The 24,648-nt window shown below is 36.6% G+C and overlaps 1 protein-coding gene across 6 annotated transcripts in view; it reads right to left on the bottom strand.

Moving 5' to 3' along the window:
- Window positions 1-463: 463 nt before the first annotated feature.
- Window positions 464-24,648, bottom strand: part of LOC124132663 (protocadherin-11 X-linked-like) — a 363,829-nt gene continuing 339,644 nt past the window's right edge. For 5 of the 6 annotated variants that reach the window (XM_048387383.1, XM_046496686.2, XM_046496685.2 and 2 more), the window contains 3 exons: window positions 14,616-14,735; window positions 5,503-5,644; window positions 464-2,969 (listed from right to left, as the gene is read on the bottom strand). In XM_048387383.1, coding sequence (XP_048243340.1) covers window positions 2,503-2,969; window positions 5,503-5,644; window positions 14,616-14,735 — 729 coding nt within the window. In that variant the 3' untranslated portion in view covers window positions 464-2,502. Of the gene's footprint in view, window positions 2,970-4,161; window positions 4,227-5,502; window positions 5,645-14,615; window positions 14,736-24,648 lie in introns of all 6 variants that reach the window. The other variant, XM_046496689.2, reaches the window with a different exon arrangement.

Here is a 24,648-nt window from a genome sequence, read left to right as displayed (position 1 = left end):
TCAACTTTTAGCAGAGATTTCTTATGATGATGAGTGAGTGAGTGAGTGATTACTGTTTTATGCCACTTTTAGCACTATATAAGCAATGTCATGGCAGGGGACATCAGAAATGGGCTTCATTCATTGTACCAATTTTGGGAATCGAACCGGTCTTCGGTGTGATGAGCAAACACTTTAACCACCTGGCTACCCCACCGGCATAGAAGGGGCATAACTTGTAATAGCCACTGGTGGCACTACGATCGAGCCCAGGAATTCCAGCCTTGTTTGGCAAGGGTGGAAACTGGACTTTTATAGTCCGTGAACTCACTTGCCTCGGGAAGATGACAGACCCAGAAACATAATGAGGGTAAAACAGGATTTGATCACAGGCTAAGGGGCACCACTATACACAGCAAAGTGCAAAGCCTTAGATGACTTGGCCACCCATGCCTCAAAATATAAAAAACAAAAGCACTGGATATCATTTTTGTGTTATGTTTGATAAAGTTTATTTACAGAAACATTCATGTGATATTAAAAATTCAAAAAAGCAAGAAGAAAACAGATGATACAATATCCAATGTTGCCTTGTATGAAATGACTGAGTCATTATTTCTTGTTTGTTTGTCCAGAATAAGAACAAGCATATTTGTTTCAAAAAGCTTGAATCTTAAACTTTCAGTCACAATGTACAATATCCACTAAACAAACCTGCAACAAAACAAAACAATTTTAACAAACCTTAACGCTTTTCAGTTTACAAAAATAGGAATTCCTCCTAATATTGATACAATTTGTCAGATGAGTTATAAATTCTTTATAATGATGGTTGATAATGATCATATATTATTATGAAGATGATATCACATCAACATGGTTGTATAAATTTGATAAATGTTTCTCTGGCATCCTGATGATGGTAATATGTAATAAAGAATAATAATTTTGATATTTAGATGAATCCACTTCTAAAAATCATGTGCAATTCCTGTCAAAATATCAAATTAAGAATAAATAATTGAGGAATTAACTTTGTCTTCTAGTCATACCAGTGAAGGGAGAATACCTTATTGCTCCCAAAGGAACATTTAACAAATCTTACACATCCAAGGGGAATATTCACTCTAGAGAGTATCTGACATTAATCAATGCCTGTCTTGAACATCCAATATATCTGCCTTGACTAGATAGTCTGTCTACAGTGAATAGCTACAAGTGAAAAGCACACCACTTCATCACAGGAGATTCTCTTGTATATCTGCTCTGCACATCACAGTTCTGTTTACAAGACTTGACCTATGGTTGGTTATATAGATCGCTAGATGAAATAGCCTGATGTAAAATAGCGACTATTCTGGTGTGGAAAAGAAGCAGGCATCTTTGCTGATCATTTTCGGGATTCAGCATGTTTGAGCAGATTATGATAAGAAACTGGAATTGAGCACTGAGAGTATGATCAAATTGAGAAACATTTCAGTCTTTTCTGAAACTGTTTTTCAAAATACAATTGGTAAAGATCACGTTTCATTACAAGAGATCCAGCTTCAAGAGACTTCCACTCCTTCTTTCAGTTCTTTATCTGAGTCAATAAGTTCAAAGGCATCGGGAAGATGCATTATTTAAACCATTCTTTTAACACAGCGACACACACAATATCAAACATATCAACTGATGTGTTCAGTGTATTCACAAAGCACCCAAGCTCTTCAGTATCCGATTTCACAACAGGATGAGCACGAGCATGGCACTTGACCGTAGAACTTGGAACGGGAAAAAACTATTCATGTGTAAGTAGATCACTACAAATCATGTCCATGGCACATGGTTACAGATCTACTCCTTGTCTTTTTCTAATCTTCAAATTATGCTCACGTGGATCTGAGCTCTTTGGATATAGGATCCAATTTATCAAAGAGTGTTGATCTTCAACCACATTTAGCACCATGGCAGCACTTGAAATCATTGTTTGTGTCTTTAAGCACTTGTTTAACACTGAAATCTTGGATTTGCTCTAAATGGAAGCCAACCCGGCTATGACACCACAAGTAGTCCTTCATTACATGAAGGCTTTCGGTATCAAGTTTACTCTAAGGAGAGTTCCTCTCATGAATAGGGACAATTCCTCTCATGATGAATGTGTATCTGGAAAATATCTTGGTAGCGTGCATGTGACAGTAGCAAGCTTGTCCTATAAATGCTCCTCATAAGGTTCTCTGGCTTCAGTTTCAGAGGCTAGAAGATATAGCTACAGAGTGCAGTAAATATATGTAGATTTACTTGCAAAGTTGAAATATTTCATCTTGAAACTGTGGATCTGCATCAGATTTCATCAAATTGTCTCAACCACAGGTCTTCTCTAAAAAGGCAGGATGTGGCCATTGCAATACTCTGACTTCAAGAAAGCATTTTGGAATGATAATTCCAATAGAGTTACACAGCTTACCACAGATTTATTCACAGAACTGAAGCTATGCCCATTGGCCTGCATGAATAAATATAAAGTCCTTCCAACACTTACTTTCACACTACCACATCACTGCTAAACATCATGTGATCAATGTCTGGTGTCCTTCGATTGGAATTCAAGGTATAACTCCCCGAAGTGGAACTTCTATCCTCCTCGATACGAATCGGAGTCTCTGGTCGTCCCCGACTGGACCCTGGGACAAAGTCTAAATGGCGAGGTTGAAAGTGTTTGCATTCTGACTTGGGGCTACTAAATGTGTGAAGGACATTGTCAGCCTGTGCCGACCTTGGTGGGTGTGGGGCTGTGTTATAATGGTAGCCATTGTCCATTGTTTCAAATGTTCTTGGATTGGATGGAAACTGTTGGGGTTGTGAGCGGAAGTTTTGACTTCTTGAGCCCCGGAGTGTAGATGGCGCTGTCTTGCGACCGTTGCGGGATTGACGACCATCGTTGTAGACTGGAACACGACTACTGCCACCATGGAATGTCGTAGGGAAGAATTGGCCTGGCTTGGTTTCTTCTGAAATATAGCAAAGTTATTCAATTTTAGTGCCATTTCAAATAATAATAATAATAAAAAGAATAAGAATAATAACAGCAACAAAAGCTAACCATAATCAGAGGAAATCTTCACAGCTTAAAGTTTGAAACTATTCATAGTTTACTGATCATTTTGAATTTAAACCGATCACTTTGAATAAACATGATCCATAAGCTATACCTGGTTGTCTTATTCTAAGGTACTTGGGTCAAAACATTTTTAAATGCATGTATATTTGTATCTTTTATTATTACATGGCAACATTTCTTAGAAAAGATAAAACTAAAATATCGCCACAATGAAATTTTATATGACATGAAATGATTTACTTCAGATCTGAAATATTTACAAACTGTAGTTAGTGACTAAGTCTGGACATTGAGGCATTGGTAATTAACAACAATAGTGCAATATATGCAATATCTCTTCCTACTAATATGATCATGACGGGATTTGGGATTACAACTGTGAAATGTAGTTTAGTTTATCAATAAATGATCCAAAGTGAAATTAAACAGGGGTTAAGACTCCATCTAAAACATGATTTTCAGGCATATGTGAATAAGTTCAAACGGTGTATTTATGAATGATAGAAGTTAGTACTGTATAGGGCTGGGACGAGTCCAAATTTACTACCCGGGTACCCTCCACCCTATTACCCAACCCTACCCGGGTACGTGTTGTTGATATTTAGAGATAGGTACAAACTGTTCGATTTGGAAAAGTTTGACTGTAGCCCTGGCAAAATGTTTTTAGATACATGTGTAACGATCTGGTCATGCATACGCTGGAGTTAAGTGCATGGTGTTTTATATTTATTCAAACATATAAAAGTCAGAAGGAATGGGTGCATTGTCAGAGAGAAATGGGAACATTAGTGACTTGTAGTGTGACTATAGAGTTTTAGATAATTTTTGTCATTAAACAATATATCATGTGACTAACCATGGGTTGGGTACCCGGGTCCTACTCAGGACCCACCCGACCCGAATACCCGAGTTACCTATCCCAGCCCTAGTACTGAATCACAACAGATAAAGGACAGATTACGCAAAAGCTGTGAAGGTCATGATAGATTGTACAGGAAATGTCGTCCACGATTAGGAAGACTAACATCAGTTGACAATGACGATGTTAGTGTTTCATTCCACTGACCATGCAGTCCACTCACCTACTGACAGACTGGACGATGTGGTTATACATACCACTCATGGATAACCTTAGCCTTCTTATCCTCTGATAAATACAATGTGTAACTATATTCTAGGGGATCATATGGTCATATATTCATTTCAAGTTGAATTTTGTTTGTTTTAATGGCTGCATTCAGTAATATTCCCGCTGTATCAAATAGACTGTAATAATCTCGGCCAGACAAAGCAGTGGATGGCATCATAAACAAAGACACCATACAATGACACACAATCAAACTTCGACCAAGCTTGTCGACCAATTCCCAATAGCATCTTCCAACAAGCATAGGTTGCTGGGGACCTATTTTATCCTTGAATAAGCTCTTAGTTCAAATTCTTGAATTCATTAGTTCTTTTTCTGCATATATTACATGAACACCATTTTTCTGAGATGTTAAGGAAAGAGTATGTAACATTGTAACATATTTCTCTATTATTAAACCTCTAGTTTAATACACCTATGAATACTGTTCTCACTTTCCACGGGTTTGATTTGAACAGGGATTTGAATATTATGAGTTTAAAGCTGTACAAAACATATAAAACATTCTTTTGTTTCAGTGAAGCACTCAAACATATTTATAAATAACATTTAACAATCCCATTGGAATGAGAAAGCTCCAATCATTTCTTCTTTCTAAATAGTTCACACAATTTGTATTATGTTGTGAGTAAACAAGATCCAGAACCATATTCTAATGTTACTGAATTTTTATAATTCTTTCCTAATGATGTAGGGAAAAAAGTATAAAGAGAAAAAGATTTTTTGAGAATCATTTACCAAAATTAACTGGCATGTTTCTTTGCTATGAATTTAAAAAACAATCCTCTCAAGACCAGAGCATCTACAAACGACTTCACTCATCTGAAAACAATTTTTGGTGAAGACAGTATTGCATACTGTGAGTATGAATATCAAAATGCAATCAAATATTTTTCACAAAGTGTTCATCGGTCCTTTTTGAGTAAAGAACAACACACCAGTTAAATAATTCAAAATTGTCATTATTTACCAATAACAAAATACACAAAGATGTAAGAAGCACTTCTCTGTTTCATTAAGCTGCTACTTTTTCTTAATCTTAAATCAGATATTTACATCTTTCACAAAAAATAAAAACTTCTGATTATTTTAATTTTATAAAAAATATACAAATCTATGAAAAAATAGGAAATATATTTCATGCTAAAAAGGTATATTGTCTGATAAATCTATTTGTCTCCATATTACATATTGCTACAGAGTATTGATTATTGCAAGATTATCATTATGGCCTAATATCAGCATACACCGAAACTAAAGTTGGCGCCAAAGTTACCTGTTTCCTGTGCTTGACCTGTCTTGGCGTGAAGGTCTTCTTCACTGCCCCCATGACCACTGTCGCTTGTACCTGTCTCCCCCGACATCTCACTTGAAACATCGATCTCGTTCTTTTTCAGTATTTCAAGCAGAGTTCGAGCCTGTAAAAAAGAGTAATTATTTTTTAGATGTCAGTGCCTATATCTCATTTCCAGCTTTTACTAAGACTTTTAAAGACTTCAATATCTAAAGTAAAATAATAACAAATAATGTGATCCAAATAACTTTTGCCATATGAAATTAACAAATATCAATTTTTCCAAAGGGATACATATTCCATTGGCTAATTGATCTTCTGATCTAAAAAGATGAAAAGTTAAAAGTCACCTGCACAAAGAACTTAGCTTAACAAACATGACACATATGGCAACATATTCCCATTAGTTTAACCTTAATTCATTTTTTGCCACTCAGCAAATTGCTTTAACATTAATGTAAAAAGTTTGTACTTATATGTAAAAAAAGAAGGCATAAACTTTACCAAATTTAATATTCAGTAAAGACCAAATTATATAAAGTTTTTTTTTTCTTTTATGGACTACTTTAATGTATTTGAACCAGCAGGGCTTGATGAAACTATTGTATTCATACATCATGCATTCTAACAGTATTTATCACTAAACCAACAGTCATGTTTGTAATGTCTACAGGGATACTATTTGGTCTCAAAGAATGGTTTCATATCCTTGATATGGAAATCATTCCAAAGCTCTTAGCTGTGCTTGTGATGCCAAACAAATTTTATTACTGTTGCCTTCAACACGAGGAATACATGCCGCGGATCTCTGCAACCACCAGACATGAAAATTGGACATTTTCTACAAATAGAATATAAGGTGCTTAAGAACAGCTCTGCTTTGCTGGTTAACGAAAGAGTTCACCAAGTCACTTCATGAATAGTATGAATAATGCACTGGATGTATGTATAAAGAATTGCACTTTCGTCCATTGTAAACATTTGGGTCAAGTCGAAAATAAAAGAAGCACTTTTTTACAGCAAGTTATGGCTATTTGATAACATTCTTTATGGTGCAATGACCATTAAAGATAATAGAAAAAAATGATGGTCTTTATATTGATATACATCAAGCTGGGTAGAAATATTTCCCATAGAGTCCTGGTTATCAGATGTTTGTCAAATGTCTAATAAGAAAAGTCATAAATTGCTGAATTGTTGCTGTGCGGAGATGACCTATTGCTACCCTTTGCTGTTGAAAATAGCTGATATTTCAAAAAGGATGATACTGTACACACAAATCATGTGATCTTTGTATCGTATCCACACTTTTCAAGACAAAATTCCATTAAAACCTGGAAATTTGGATTCTGGCAGACATCATCATTCTAAAATAAATTACGTCTTTCAGATAGTGTGCAGATTTAAACAATAAACAATATAATAAAAATAATATTGCACAATTTAGTTGTTAAATTCTTATTCCTTAAAAAAAAAAGATTCAATTTGAAATCAAATCTGTGTGGAATCAAATCATCTGACTGGAATATGGTGCTTAAGAACATTATCCTTATAGATTTCTGATGAAAATGGGGTAGGGTAGCCCAGTGGAGAGAGTGTTTGCTCGTCTAACCTGTGACCTGGGTTCATCATATCTGTACAATGTGTAAAGTGACTTTACTTTTCATTTTTCCATTTCTTTACACTGCCTCTCCCATCCACTCCCTAAGACTTTGAAAGTCTGTAGGGGAAACAGGTGGCCCGGTGGTCTATTGTCTGTGGCCTTAGTGGAGTTGCATCCCTTAACCATGCCAGGATCCACTGATTTGTAGGTTTGAATCCTGAATTTCTCCTCAAATAATCCCACATTAGGCTGACATTATATAACTGAAATACCATACAGTGTGGCACTGAACCCGACTCGCACCTTCTGAATGTCTGTCCAGGGTGACCTTGCTTTTGAATAATTTCTGCGTCCATGTTAACGCTTGTTCCACCTAGTGTCAAGCTTTCATGCAAAGTCTTCATGCTTCTTTGACTTTTCTTTTTTCGATTTGCAAAACGTTATGAATAATTCTGCAAGCCTAAAATCATTTTAATTAAATTAATACTTGTCCTAATCCAACACAGTGTTAATTATTCCCGTTCTCTCTGATCACGGCCTTGCATGACATATCCTTGGTATGCATGGGCAGATTTCCGAGTTATCGGTTTTCGTATCTAATCTTTTAATTCTGATTGGATAATTTGCTGGCTGGGCATGCCTCTATACAGACATAAAGAGACTTTGTCTGATTAACAGATGAACATTTGATCGATTATGTCCAACTTGCATTGGAAACCATACATGAAAGATTATTTTTTTATCTGTGACTGTTTTTATTATCAATTCTTGAAACCTGATGAAAATTAGAAGATGCTTGTATATGTCTGTTTGACATGGCTCTCAAACCTGTGTTGTTTGGCAGAGTTCACCTTCGGATTATCGATGACATTAGCTTTCCATCAAGAGAATCTTTGTAGACACATACTCAAGATTTCAGACATTTCGGGAAAATCACTTAATTTCTAAAACAGTCTCAGTTTGTGATCAGCATTTTGGATTAAGCAAGCTGCAAGCACAGTATCAGGACTTATAGGAAGGGATCTCTTCTGTTGAGGACGGTTTATCTTAGAGTAGAATCTTGAAGCTCTGTTGATGAGTCTATCATTGCTGATAGTCAATTGAGTTGGTCTTGTTCAGGAGTGAGTTGGGGTAAAACTGCTTTGAGCAGTATTTCGGGCTTCAGCTTCATGTTTGAGGGGGCAGTTGGGTAGTCTAGTGGTTAAAGCATTAGTTCGTCATGCCGAAGACCTGGGTTTGATTCCCGACATGGGTACAATGTGTGAAGCCCATTTCTGGTGTCCCCCGCCGTGATATTGCTGGAATATTGCTAAAGTGGTGTAAAACCATACTCACTCACTCACTCATGTGTGAGGGAAAGCAGGGGAGAGACATATTTAATGTTGTGTGACCAAGGTTCAAATTGAGAGCAAGTCTGGGATTTGAACCTGCAACAAGTGGATCCTGAAGTTAAGGGATGATGAATCCAGTGATTGGCATCATAAACATTGATCCAGCAATTGGGATACGATGACATGCATCAACCAAGTCAGAAGGCTGACACCTGATCCCGTTGGTCGCCTCTTACAAAAAGCATGGGCTACTGAAAACCAATTCTAACCTGGATCTTCACAGGGGAGTAATAGTAATAGGAGTAGTTGTAGTAGTAACTTCATCAGCAGCAGCAGCAGTAGTAAAAGTTGTACATATCATGATGGTTTGGCTCACAGATGTTCTATTTGCACCAAATTGTGTCTAAAAGTAGTTCATGCAGAGTAGTCTCCCTTAACTGTCAATGTTTACAATGAGTAGTGTTTTTTTTTTTTTAATTTTCTGCTTCCAGAGCTTAGAGATAGTCATCAAGTGGTACTAAGTGGCTGGAAGATATAAACTAACACATGACCTAAATATGCCCCAATGTAATTCCCTTGTTGCATGTGTAAGCGTACATAAACATAACTTGGAAAAGAAACAATTCAATGAGTTTTGCGCCATGTTTTTAAGCCTATACTTTAAAACCACCTTCAGTTTACTCTCTCGAGAGAATTCCATGTTCCAAAAGAACATGAGCCAATGAAAAAACGGTTTATGAACAATTAGTTTTACCCAACTAATTTTCCAGGAACAAAAGGTTGGTAAGCTGAATGCTTTATTCACGCACCAACCATTTCATTTCTTTCGTGCTTCTAAAATGAACTCTTTGAAGTTTTGTGATCATTAATGTTTGTTAGATGTAATTAGTTAAGATACTATTTCACACAAGGCCATCTTTGTAAACACACTATCATTTTTCTAGTTTCTTCACAACCATTTTACACCAACTTTGTTGTCAAAGCTTGTGGATGCACATATTTAATTCAGGCAGAACATTTTATATGTTAACTGATACACACTCTCCCTGGGGACAATGTCCTTGTATTCAATTTTCATCTTCAAAGAATCATTCCACCATGCAGAAATATCAATATTGTAGAACACTAAAATACTGTTAAAACTTTTCTTTTGAAATTTGCACATTTTGCTAGACTAACTCACTAAAGAAATGAGAATTTATGCTTTCATGCTAATTATTTTAAGTCAATTCCTTATAAATATTTTACATTTGACTTTAACAGTTATCTGGTGCAATAAACATTCAACTTTGGGTCTTGAGCAGGATTGTGAAGAAGATGATGCCATTTTAATTATTTTGTCAATTGTGTTGTAGGATTGTCAGGAGATCGTTTTTCAAATTAAATTCTGTACTTCTTGTGGCCTGTGTTTTATCATTAATATTTATTTCTGTGCAATTATATTGTACTGCTGAATCAATATTCAAATAATCCTAGTCATTGTCATCACCATTATTATCATCATAAAATTGTCAGAGTAGCTAATTCTGTGTTTTACATTCTATTCTATAAGTCATTCTATATACATGTATTACTTATGGGAACACCTATGGGTTCTAGTGGCAGAGCGTCCACCCGGAGAGCAGAAAGTATTTGATGTTACCCTGCCTGACACTCTGCATTAAGGAACTAAAACAAGGACTGGTTGGCTCAGAGTTAGTACACTGTGTCTGAGTAGGGTATCCATATTAAACTGCTTCATGGCATCTCAGTGGGCTAGCACTATAAAACCAACATTTGTGTGGACTTGTACAAGCATCCAGCAAACCACAAATGCATCCACACATGCATGCAATAATCATGAACGCAACATTAAACACCATTTCACCTCATCTCACCTAATACCAATTAACATTTTAAGAAGATTAGGATAAAGAGAAACACATGATGTAAACCCTATAGAAAACCTTCCCCGAAGACACCCTATTGTACTGATGACATGATGATATCAATCTGAGACATCATGAACAATGGAATACATCATTCTGCATTTTCCGCAAGACTGATGTCATATCACTTCAGATGCCTCTGTGGTCTAGTGGTAGAGTGTCCACCCAGGGGCGGAAGGTCCAGGGTTCGATCGACAGGTGCGTCATACCAAAAGATGTTAAAAGATGGTACTTGTTGTTACCCTGTCTGGCACTCAGCATGAAGGGGCTAAAACAAGGTCTGGTCAGCTCGGAGTCAGTATACTTTGTCTGAGTGGGGTATTCATGTTAAACTGTGGCATGGTATCTCAGTGAGCTAGCACTATAAATCGGCATCAGCCTAGAGTACAAGCAGCCACACACACACACACACACACACGTGCATGAACGTCACTAATAAGTTTTATATTCATTATATTTACTCTTTTGGATAATATTCACAGTAAATGGCATAACCATTATCAGAATAGACGTTGTCCTTGTTGTGCCAAAGACCTGGGTTTGATTCTACACTTGCCGAGCCTTATGTGTGAAACCTATTTCTGGTGTCTCCACCATCTAATATTGGTAAAAGGCTGAAATATTGCTAAAAGTGGCCTAAAACCCAACTAACTCATTCATAAACATTTTGTAACTTTTATTGCCGCAATGATTCTCATTGTCATCAATACAGTCAGTTTTCCTAGTTATTATAATATTGTATTTAGGTTCAACAGTTTTGTCTTTTGTGTTGTGTTCATGGAATGTGGCCTTTGATACTTAAACTTCTTCTTCTAATGTTATATTTTATTATCTAAATTATGAAAATGAATAATCACATTTTCTAAATAAACAATTTTTGGTGGCACAGTTTCGGTGCTTTCTGCTGACTATGTTTAGTCATGGTGTTGAGATGTAACAGCCAACAGGAACTCCACATGCGGTCATCTACAGTTCTGTCTGGCTCAGTCACAAGAAAGTTATTGAATATGTCAACAGTGAGTGAGTGAGTGAGTGAGTGAGTGAGTGAGAATGGTTTTTACGCTGCTTTTAGCAATATTCCAGCAATATCACAGCGGGGGACACCAGAAATGGGCTTCACACATTGTACCCATGTCGGGAATCGAACCCGGGTCTTCGGTGTGACGATAGAACGCTTTAACCACTAGGCTACCCGCCCGCCCCACAGGAGGTTAAAGTCACATGATAAATTGATGTGCAGAGGAGTAACAACGAACTGACAGTTTTGCACATGATTAAGTTTGACAACATTTGTAGAAATTTTGTTCATTACAGTAAACTATGGTTATAACAAACTCAAAGGGATCACAAATTTCGGGATCCCCCGAATATGTCAACAGGGCCATATACAAGCTAAACATTGCTTTCAACACTATCATTGTCTAGCCTTGCCTGATCCCTTGTCACGAGGCAGAGGAAAACCTGCATTCCTTTTGATCATTAATTAATGATCACTCACGAATATTATATGCCAATGCTGTACACTAATTAGATCGAAAAATCACTCGTTATTGACTTTCGAACACACATTTTGATGTCAAAGAATATATTGCGTGTCAGCAAATGAAATGATTAATGATGAATAGTTTGGATTGTCTCCCTTGGTTTCACAAAATGTAAGATTGACAATCTGGTTTAATGCAATTAATTGAAATTTTATCACAAATCAAATTAAAATTGTTGATAAAAGAATTTGATTAATTTAACTACGATTTTGCCAAGTCATCTCTGATCATGAATCATTATTTATTAACAATCTTGAACTGAAGTTGTAATTAAAGTTACTTGACTGTCAGTCTGTCTACTTGTGCTGATTTTCACACTGAAAATCCGGCAATTTGTAGGATAAGTTAATATTATGATAAATTGTCATGATCATGAATGACATATCCTCAGACAGCACTTGATCTTCCACATAATATATTGTAATTTCCGACATGCAGACAACCAAGTGATGCTCATAGACACATAAATATAATTGTATTAATAAGTTGTCAGGCAAGTATGACACAAACCTTGTATCGCTGACCATTATTCTGACCTATCAAGTTAAGTTATTTTTTTTATCTTTTGGTAACAATCGTCATGGAATATTGTCAACTACATTCTTCTGTCACAAGGTGTTTAGCCAATCAGCTTTCTATATCCCAGAGGATTAGTTAGGTCCCTATGATCTTGGCATTTCCACTTAGGAAATCCCTAGGGGTAGAATATATAAGACCTATACATATAAATATTTGCAAAATTCATATTTGGTATTTGGAGGAAGAAATTAGTTGTCCATAGTTTAGGAAAGGGCAGCTTGGATAAGACAGCTTCATTAATATTCATAAGAATAGAACGCAGAAGCAAACAGACTGTCAGATGTATAAACAACAATTACAAGTTTCAAAGAAGAAATGGAATGATTTTTCTTTGTTGATTTAACAGGTGTAGGAATAATTCCACCAGAATCCCTTTTTTGTGCACAATTCCACTTTTTGCACTAACCTCTTACCTTTCATCTTGATGAGCACATTCAGCTGATGAAGTTATCACCGTTGTCATTAACTATGCTTTTTAAAGTATATCACCATGTCAAGTTCAAGAAAATTTACATGACAGAAATATAACGAACAATATTATGTACGTCTTTTGAACTTCTCACCACACAATGTGTGAAAATTGCTTTTCAAAATGCAATTGCAATAACGTCCACCAAGAAGCTATTGATTATATTTTTGTACAAAATGTGACTGAAATGGAGCCGAAATTCTCTGAAATTGACATTAAATTTATAAAAGTAATTATCCAACTGTGAGAAGAAATAAACCACCTTGTCACACAGCAATTATATTTCCTCTTTCCTCCTTTCAAAAATGCTGATGATTATTAAACTCGATTATTTTTTACTTAAGGGAATCGTTCTCACTGATATAATAATTTCAGAAAAGTTACACCTATTTTTATTTCAATAAGGATCATATTTTGAGAAAATGAGTTTTTTATTGATAGTTACACTCTAATTTAATAGAATCTCAAACAATTTGAAACTTGTAGATTTCTGGTATATCAAGTTAATGTGAATTGAATGTCTAAAGTGAATTATGTCATTGACGTTTTCCACTTTGGTGAAAATGAAAGCGAGAAAAAGCATTTCCATGATCATTAGATATATCTGCTTTAAGCAGAGTCGATTATATGATTCTGACTACATTACGAGCATGTGTTTATGAATCACTATAAAATAGTTATGATACGAGGTGTTCACGAATAGGTGAACGTATCCTGCCCTCTCGGTGGTACCCGTCAGAAACACATGCAAAGGCAAGTCAATTGCTCACCTGAAACGAACCTACCAGTATGCATATGATGCTGACAGACCATGCAAGGACCATAATCAAGGTTAATCTGATCAGCAGATCCTGGTAGCTAAGTAAGGTAACTCTGTTGCTGGCCACTAGACAACTAATCAGATGGATGCTGCTATGTTATATCACAAAGAGGATCTCACTCCTATTCCCGTGAAAAACCGGATTAGAATATGTCTTCGGCAACCCATGATTGCTGTCAAAGGTGACTATGCTTGTCGTGAGAGGTGACTAAAGGGATCGGGTGGTCAGGCTCGCCGACTTGGTTGATGCTGGTCATCGTATCCCAATTGCGTGGATCAATGCTCATGACGTCAATCACTGGATTGTCCATACAAATTGAAGACTGAACAGTGATCAGCGAATGTGTAAGCATGTCCTTCCTCGACACAATTTGTGTTTGTTTGTTGCCTTGTGCCACACAGCAATATTCCTGCCATATATATACCCAACTCACTCACTCATCTCGGTCAAGTGTCACGAATGGATATTACCTTTAGGGATTAACCATTAAGCAGAGGTGAAGGGATGCCATATTTGTTGGATATACAGGATATTTTAGTCCGTTTCATGGTTAGCATAAAAACCTTTTGTATTTTTCTGCAACAAGACTCCAAACACATTTGTCTGGACCCACGAAACATTCAGGACATCCAGTGATTTTTTATATTTTTTTGTAACTTGAGCAAAAATTACTTTTAGCAATATTTTCTAGATAAACATAAGTGACAAAAACATTTCCATAGTCATTTCTTATGGAATGGGGTATATTTCTTTCAAATGCTTGGTCCATTACCAGAAAAGTCTGGTTGCTATAGTGTAAGTTCTAACTCTGGTGTCTCACCTCAACGCCGTTGGTAGGCGGTGCCCACTGTCGATCAGCCTGGTCCGGAGCTGGGGAGGGAATGTCGCTATCACTCGTGGGAATTCCATGACTCGGAGCATCCTGGAGATTATTGGGATCCTGGAATTAAAACACACAGTCTGAATACATTGTACATGAACAGTGACTGTTTGGTGATTAATTGGCTGAATAGACTCTGTACTGACATTGCATTATTGACAATTCGCTTGGAGATCTTTGGATCAACTAGAAACATTCGGAGAAAGAAATTAAAATGAACTTGAGAATAATCAATGTAGATGTAAAGATTGCATGGAATGACAGGCATAAAAAAGTTCTGAAACAGAATGTTTCAAACAAGAACATTTGAAACATGTCTAGAATATGCAAATCTAGATAATTTACATAAAACATGGATTACAATGTGGAATGTTCAAAAAACTCAAAAGGAGAATATAAAAATTCAATAACCAAAAGCATGTGTCTATTATGTTTCAAAATGCAAATTAGGATTTTACTTTTTGTTTGTTAGCAAACATTTCACTATGTAAATTATGTAGTATTGTCAAGGCATCACTGCACATTAAACATATCAATAAACTATAAAAATATTTACTGATGCAAAAAATTATCTTGTATGTAAATTCAACATTTGATCAAAAGAAGTGAAATGATATAACAATTTACATTCATAAAGTTTTCCTGGAATACGTATTGTAGTAACAGACAAAATCTTTCCTAGCCACTGTTACAAATCAAGATATTAACGTCAGACTTGACAACTACCTGAGAAAAATAGAGTTTCCCTTATCTGGAAACTAAAGTAACTTTACTTGAAGTAGCCATGTAACATGAAGACTGGAGAGGTTCTTTTTAATAAGTAATGTCATAGCTGTCGAACTCCTTCCTACATCTGTAGGTACAAAAGTCAATACAGCACTACAGCAAATACCTCCGTGACGGGACTCAAACAAGTAACTTGTAACCTGATTCGGTATTGATGGATGTAGCGCAGGCTATTGCAAGTTGGAGAGATGAACTTGCTGAGTTTAATAACAGCATAAAAGAACTACCCAGTCATTAAAATTTGAAATGTTGGGAATAGAGTTTCTCTGTCGGATTTGCCCATGGGGATTAGCCAGTTGGAAGGCTGGTATGCCTTGGGAGATGGAATAGTCTGGTATTTGCATGCAGATGGAATAGGTGTCATTAAGTGCTATCTGTGGACTAGTTTTATGGCTCTTGTTGTTCTGACCCTTGTTCCTTGGAACCTTTGTTGGAGTTAGAATTGTTGTTCTTTACTATAGGATTAAAATATTCATGTGTACCAACACCTGTGTTGAAAATGACAGTACAGGAGGTTAAGTGAGTGAGTGTGTATGGTTTTAGCCGCTTTTAGCAATATTCCAGCAGTATCACGGCGGGGGACACCAGAAATGGGCTTCACACTTTGTACCCATGTTGGGAATCGAACCCTGGTCTTCAGCGTGACGAGCGAACGCTTTAACCACTAGGTTACCCACCCACCCACCCCACAGGAGGTTAAAGTCACATGATAAATTGATGTGCAGAGGAGTAACAACGAACTGACAGTTTTGCACATGATTAAGTTTGACAACATTTGTAGAAATTTTGTTCATTACAGTAAACTATGGTTATAACAAACTCAAAGGGATCACTAATTTTAAATCATTATAACCGTAGTTCATTATAAGAATATATATACACAGCAAATGGTTGGGACAAAAAAAATAAGTTAATTATATCTGTCAGTTCATTATAAGCGTGTTTGTTATAAAAGTTGCTTACTGTAATATACTTAATAAATTAGGCCAGAATATATTATTTTTTCATCCCAATCTTCAAACACTCTGCCTCACATCATTTTACCGTGCCAACAGATATAAAAGTTTGCAATGTGCATTCCCTTCATAGGTGAGATGAGAATGAAATGTGACTTGTTCACCTTCAAGACCCTCAATTTGAACAAGGGCAAAAGTGAGCTGGGCTCATTAATACCCCCGACCCGCCTAGTGTGTCAGTAGTTTCAAATTAAATAATGGATAGGGTTAGGGTTTGATAAATTCATAAAAAAATGGAAAATTAATAAAAAAAAAAAATTTCATTTGACTGCACCCCTCCATATCCATTATATGTACTAAGTTTGAGATGAATCCACTGAATAGTTTAAGAGAAATCGCGCGGACAAAGTTTTTGGATGGACGGATGGACTGACGGATAGACAGACAGATTGACGAACGGAACCTTGGTATAACTATAGGTCGGGGGTATAATAAAATGTACATCCTCCTGTGTAATTGAGAAATAAAGATGCCATAATCTTGATTACATGTACATTGCTTGACATGAAGGGGTAATTCATAAAGAGAGTCCTTTGTCCATGCATGTGATTAGCTGTTTAACTTTTATTTTTACTACCCAGATTTTTAGTCTTATTCATAGACAAGGTTTAGTGAACTTGTATGTGCAGTATATTCTGAACAGAAAATATAATTTTGTCTTGTCCTTTTAGAAACATTTGGAGATACATTTTAAAACGCAGAACTTGCACGAGGGTTTAATGGTTTCTTCAGAGTTTCAAACTTTTATAATGACACAATAGGTACCGGGTAGATATGACACAATAGGTTTTAATGGTAAAGAAAAAGAAGAGATCTTGATAAACTAAATCATTGATATCTACCTACAACCTCTAGAACACATTCTAGTGATAATTACTTCATACAATACAAGATGTGAACTATTAAAGGCTTAAATGTTTTGTCAAATATCAAATGACAGATATATATATCTGTTTATCTAACCTGTCAAGGTTCATTATGTAATACTAAAAGCTTGTTTACAAATACACATAACAAAATTTGGTCAAAATATTTTTTCACCAGTGGGGGTGGGTTAGTGTAGAAAACTTGACCCTCAGCTTTTAGGTTAGAAAAACAGACATAATTCCAGAAAAAACATACAACCAATCGAGATGATCTGGAACAGATTTTAAGACATGTGATTGATTTAAACAGAAGGATCTGGCTCATTTGGAGGGTCTCTGATTGCTTCCAGAGCCATAGTGGTGATTAACCACTGTGTTTGTAATGAGGCTAAATAGCCACGAGATAAGAACTGCTGGACCACCATCAACAAATGGGAAGACTACAAACTGCTATCAAAAACATCCTAATTCTTGAAATGAGGGCCAGGCCATGTGTGTCTATTTCAATCAGACAGTCGTTAATTTCATAATTTGAATCGTCTATTTCAACAGGGTTGCTGCTTATTGCTTCTTGATGACTTATTGACTTGTGTTGTACAATCAACTCTACTTTTGGCAGAGATTTCTTATGAATATGGAAAGGGTTTGTCACTTATATATTTCACTTCAGCATCTCATGGCAGAAATTTCTGCCATCTTTCTACAAATAATAACCAGAAATATTAGTTCTTTTTGTATCTAATTTAAAATTTCACATATCACCAAAGTGAATACTTTTTTTTATTTAATGCTGAATTTGGACCACTTTTATTTCTCAGACAATTAAGCAGCGCCACATGTTTCCAATAGAAACACCATCTAATCAGCAATGTTTTGAAAATGGCGTCACTTATTCTGACATATTTTTGTATTTTTTCCTCATTTTCCTATTTTCCTCTGTTAGGTTTTCACTCTTAAATGTCCTGGAGAAAGCTTTGGAACAGGATTCCGACGTGATCCTCACAGTTTGTCATTACTGCTTCTTCCCAGCACCATTGTCTGACAACAGTGAGGCTGCCTGCTCCAGTTTGGTTGTCATTTCTTTTTGAAATAGATTTATTCTGAAACCGGTTTTGTGAAATACATTGCAACTTCAATTTTTTCTTTGACTTATAATGACAAAAGATGGAAAAGGTCGTCATGGCTAGAGAAAAAAATATCACATAGGAATTTTTGAAATAAATTATTTTTCTTTATAAAGGAAGAATCATAAACATTGTAAATAACATAAGAATAAAACATTCAAGCAGCTGGGAAAAGAGCAAAGGTGCCTGTTAGGAACTAGCATACTATTCTTGGTCAAACACATGCATTGATTAAACAGAAAGGAACCATATTCCTCTTACTAACCACCTTGACCTCCCTTCATTACATTTTTCGAAAACAAATCTTTAGTGATCTGTATCAAGTTCTGTATTAAGATACCACCTGAAGATTTCTCAAATTACCTACCACAAGAGACCTATATTAAGATACTACAATGATTTCTCCCCTTAATATCACAGTAAGCCCCAACCATCTGGATGTCTGGATGCCCAATGGTAGACATGTGGACATGTCCAAATTTGGCGCATCAGTGACAAAAATGGTTTCCAAAGCAATTCCCTATTTTGACTTCTACCATATGTTGGTGTTTTTTTTTCAAGTTAACAATTGACTTGTCTTTGCATGTGTTTGTGATGGGTGCAGGATACGCTCACCTTTTCACGAACACCTGGTAACATCACTTTTTGATAGTGATTCATAAACACATGCTCATGATATAGTCGGAATCGTACAATTGACTTGGCCTTATGCAGAGATTTCTATTGGATATGGTAAGTTTTGTTTGCTTTATTAATATTATGTATCCTAGGAACCGACTTCTACAAGTGTGGTAATTTATGAGTGAGTTTGGTGTAATGCTGCCTTGAACAAACCAAGGATCATGATAAGGACAAATTTGAGATTTGAACTCCTGATCAGCTGATCCTGGCATGAAAAAGGGACACAACTCTGCAAAGTGAATTGCATCATGTTAGATGCCTGGACCACCTGGGCCCCGTTCCTCAAAGCGATCTTAGCGCTACAATGATCGTAACCCTATGTTGAAGTATGGGACTTACGATCACTTTAGCGCTAAGATCGCTTTGAGGAACGGGGCCCTGGTCCCCCTGAGATAAGACAGTGTAACATTCCTACATGACCTTCTTCTTGGAATACATGCTAATTAGTTCTAATTTAATATTGGGAAAGAAAATGAATATAAGTTGTCAATTCCATCATTCTCAAAGTCAACACCACATTCAGACATAAACCTGTCCTTGAAAAAACAATTACCATTTTTTATCAAATATCATAGCAGAGAAATGAGATATCATATCAATTTCTTGCTTGACTGAGATGCTTTTTTATCTTTTTAAATAGTTCAAGTTAAGAATTATTATAAACGCATTAAACTTTCAGACAGAAAATGTTCTAAATTCCTGACATAGTCTGTGACAGTTTATTTCTTTCAAGTGATATGATTTTAAACTAAAGACATTACTATGAATTAATAATGTATTTTGTATGCAAAAAAATGTTAGAATCCTCTTAAGCAATAAATTATTAGCACACTCAAAAGGTGATCACTCTTTCTAGTCAAGCAATATATTGATCAACATTGATTTTTTTGGTTCTGGTTTAACAATATCCTTTTAAGGTTAATCCATATCGAATTAGGTACCATAAGAAATAATGTACTATGATGGTACCTAAAATAACACAAACTTCAATAAATAATCCTGAAATACAGTGGCAGAATTGATCCAGGTGAAATGTGGTTTAATAATATAATAACGATCTTTTTCTATGGTGCTTTTTCCATTCTGAATATCATGCTCAAAGCACATTATTACGCCGGTCTATTGAAGATCAGTGTGCACCTGAATTTCAATCTCAGCTCCCTGGGGAGTAACAACCCAAGCTGCCTGTGAGGCGCTGGAAGGTTCATAGCCACATTGCCATCTCATCCTACCGGTTACCCACTCACTTCTGGGTGAACAGGTGTGGTGAGGTGAGGTGAAATGGGGTTTAACGTCGCGTCCAAGATTATTGCACTTATATAGCGACGTGCATGTACGTGTGTGTGTTTGTGTGGCTGCTTGAACTAGTCCGGACTGATGCCGATTTATAGTGCTAGCTCACTGAGATACCATGCCGCAGTTTAACATGAATACCCCACACAGACACAGTATACTGACTCTGAGCCGACCAGTCCTTGTTTTAGCCCCTTAATGCCGAGCGCCAGACAGGGTAACAACAAGTACCATCTTTTAATGTCTTTTGGTATGACGCGGTCGGGGATCGAACCCAGGACCTTCCGCTCTCCGGGCGGACACTCTACCACTAGACCACGGAGGCGGTCCTGGGTGAACAGAGGCAAATTGTGAACAAAGTCACCTGTCTAAGAAAGCAACATGTGTTACATGTGCTTCAGTGTGGGCAGGACCAAAGCCCTAGAAACTCTTAGGAGACAAGCTGCCTAACACGTTTAGCAATCCAAGGATCCCCGAGACCGACGTTGCTTAACTTCACCTGATTTGTGACCTGTGCACTGTGCACAGGACCATGTGCCGCCACAAGTCGCCTTCAAGATTATTGCACTTATTTAAAGATGTGTATGTGTGTCTGCTTGTACTAGTCCGGACTAATGCTGGCTTTATAGTGCTAGCCCACTGAGATACCATGCAGTCCTTCAACATGGATACCCCACTCAGACAAGGACACTGACAAGGACTGGCCAGCTTGGAGTTAGTAAACTGTGTCTGAATGGGGTATCCATGTTGAACTGGAGCACAAGGTATGTTAGTGGGCTAGCACAGACAAACAGACATGCACAGACACACACACACACACACAGACACAGACACACACACACACACAGACACACAGACACACACACCTAGAATAATATAATTGTGAGTATGTGAAAAAGAAAAAAATCCTTTAAAAAGCTTAACTATACAATTTGTTTAACTTTGAATGCCACAAGGCATATGAAAAGAATTCCTATAGGAAAACAATTCCTTCTACTAGCAGCGATAAGATCATGACATTCATATTTATGAAATTGTTTGGTTATTTGACATATAATTTATAATTGATGGAAAAACTACACATTTTTTATGATTTCTCTGCATAACCTACATAGCTCATTTCCACATCTACAGGTATCAGATGACATTGGGAAAGAGACGTTGCTTGTGTCTTCTTAAAGTATACAAATCTCCTCTTGAAATGTAATGCAGAAACAGTATTATCATCACAGCACCTTCATTCATATCTTTACAACTTTCATATCAACTATTCATGTGGAGTCCATATGTCATCACAGCACCTTCACACCCATGAAGACCCGGGAGAGAATAGGTCTTCAGCAACCCATGCTTGCCGTTAAAGGCGACTAAGCTTGTCGTAAGAGGGGACTAACAGGATCAGGTTGTCAGGCTCGCTGACTTGGTTGATACATGTCTTCGTATCCCAATTGCTCATGATATCAATGCTCATGATATCAATTACAGGATTGTCTGGTCCAGACTCGATTATTTACAGACCGCCGTCGTGTAGCTGGAATATTGCTGAGTGCGGCATTAAACAACAAAGAAACAAACAAAGACACAAACAAAGCACCTTCATCCATATCTCTACAACTTTCATATCAACTATTCATGTGGAGTTCCATTTTGAAGACAATTATCACAATCACATTTAGACTAAAGTGTTTGTTGCCATTGAAACTATTTGAGGTCATAATGTTACTGGCCAACAAGCTTAATGATGAATGGTTCTTAAGAAACAAACTGAACTAGCTTATTTTTTCGTTGGTTTCAATATATTATTTCTTCTTAAAATTAATGGTCAATAGATCCATTCACTTAGTAAATGAAATAAAAGCCCACATAAACGAACTTGCGCTTAGTAAAGACATACATCAACAGGGTCATCTAGTCTTGATCAATGCAAAAACTCAATAAGTCCCTCAAATTAACCTCAAATTGTTTCATCATTGACCACTACAGTCTTTGACCCAAACTAATCCATTTAGTCTTCAGCACTTAACACTTGTAACTTTGTTTTTCATTGCATCATACATTCCTGAATAACTGTTTACTAAATTGAACCCCCATCCAATCAAAACCACCCACAACTAAAATATTGATGGATCATATTGTATTTCACATATACCTGGACAAGCTAATGCAAACGCTCCTGACAACCTATTATACTGAGTAACCTTATTGTCAATCTTTACAAAACTACTAACAAAATAAATTGTGTGGATTATTCTTTAAGAGTTGTCTATTTTCTGCCCCTATTATGTCGCTGTCAATATAATCAATCTAACATACGAGACATGGCATATGTACCCTGTCTGTATGACAACAAAATGGCTGTTGGAGGAGCGTACAGAACATTTTCACATGGCTGGCCTTCAAATAAACAAAAGCATAGTAAATTGCAATAGACCATCCAGTGCATGTAATTCCATTTGATACTTATTGTCATTGCTGAATATATATCATGAAATGGATGAGCGTCAATTTCATTCAAGTGTATGCAGTCTGTCATGACATAGGACAAAAATATTGATTAATGTAACAATTGAATACATCAATAATCGGATGATGATGCACTGTGTATCAATTTGTATATACAATCCGCTTTAATGCTTCGTGCACTTATTAACTTTTTTCAATTGTTTTTAGGCCTGATACTGTTACTTGCAGTGCAACTGAGACTGGCGTCACAACCACCATTTATGTTGTATATATCATGCATTCTGACTTGTAAATTGAAGCTTTCAAAATGTCGACAGCTGATCTATTTCATATTGAAAGAAATTGGTGACAGATATTCTTATTGAGTTATTTCAAATGTCTTAAGGGATAATATATTTCCATATTGCAGTGTAGGTTTACTATAATATTTACTTCACCTTTACAGTGTACAAATCAACTAGTAATTTGATTATTCAAAATTTTGTTAATGGTTTATCAATTTCACTTGGAAGGAAATTGACGACAAATACACTTATCTAATAGCATCAGTTGTCTTAATGGATGCTGTGTTTCACTTGATGTGTGGCACCTATGGTCTAGTGGATACAGCACCTGTCCAGAGAGCGTAACGTCAGTGGTTCGATACCCTGGCTGCACCATACCAAAAAGATGTTAAAAGATGGTGCTTGTTACCCTGCCTGACTTGCTATTGGAAGGATAAAACAAGGCTCTGAGTGGAGTAGCCATGTAAATATGCAACTTGGCATCGTAGTGGGCTAGCATTATAACACCACTATTAGTCCGAATCAGTTCAAGCATGCATGTGCATTGCTATCTGCGTGCAGTAATTTTGATCGCGATGTTAGACCCCATTTCACCTTGCCTCACCCACTTCCAGGTCAGTTGGCTTTGTAACAATGTGCAGGTTGACTTGTCTTTTCAAATATTACAAATGGATGATCTATTTCATTTGGAAAGTTGGTTTGTTGTTTAACGCCGCACTCAGCAATATTCCAGCTATATGACGGCGGTCTGTAAATAATCGAGTCTGGACCAGACAATCCAGTGCGTAATATCATGAGCTTCGATCCACGCAATTGGGATCGATGACATGCATCAACCAAGTCAGCGAGCCTGACCACCCGATCCCGTTTGTCGCCTTTTACGGCAAGTATGGGTTGCTGAAGACCTATTCTACCAAGGCGTCTTCACGGGCCTCCTTTGGAAAGAAGGGACCGAAAATTGTATGAAAATCGGAGATGACACCAGGTGTTCACAAAAAGGCTAAGCATGTCCTGCTCTACTGGTAGCACCCGTCACTCAAACAATTTGCATAAAAAGTTATGTTACTAAAGATATGTCATTTAGATAGACATTAGTACCAGAATTTGAAAATAGGTATTGTATTTTTATCGATTTCAGTAGGGATGAAATTGACAAACAAGCCCAATGACCTATATCAGCCTATATACTGTACACATGAACAAAGCAATTTGTCATGTCGTTTATCACTGACATATGCAACGTAGATATCAATGGAACGATGGGGGTAATGGTTTCACCCGATGACATCGTCAAAGTCAGCTGAGGGATTTCTCCGGATATGTAAATAGCGCTGATGAAATAAACATGATGGATATAGTGTCGTTGGGTGCTGTATAATTACTGGTGGAAGTCAGTTACGTGGGCTCAATCACATGTCAAATTGTCAGTCCTGTTCTAGTTTACTTGTTCATTGACAGAT

Source organism: Haliotis rufescens, unplaced genomic scaffold, assembly GCF_023055435.1.
Source record: "Haliotis rufescens isolate VD_foot unplaced genomic scaffold, xgHalRufe1.0.p SCAF_7, whole genome shotgun sequence".
In the NCBI taxonomy this organism is placed as follows: domain Eukaryota; kingdom Metazoa; phylum Mollusca; class Gastropoda; order Lepetellida; family Haliotidae; genus Haliotis; species Haliotis rufescens.
Note: the sequence above shows the minus strand (reverse complement) of the source record. Positions and strands in the feature narration are given on the sequence as shown.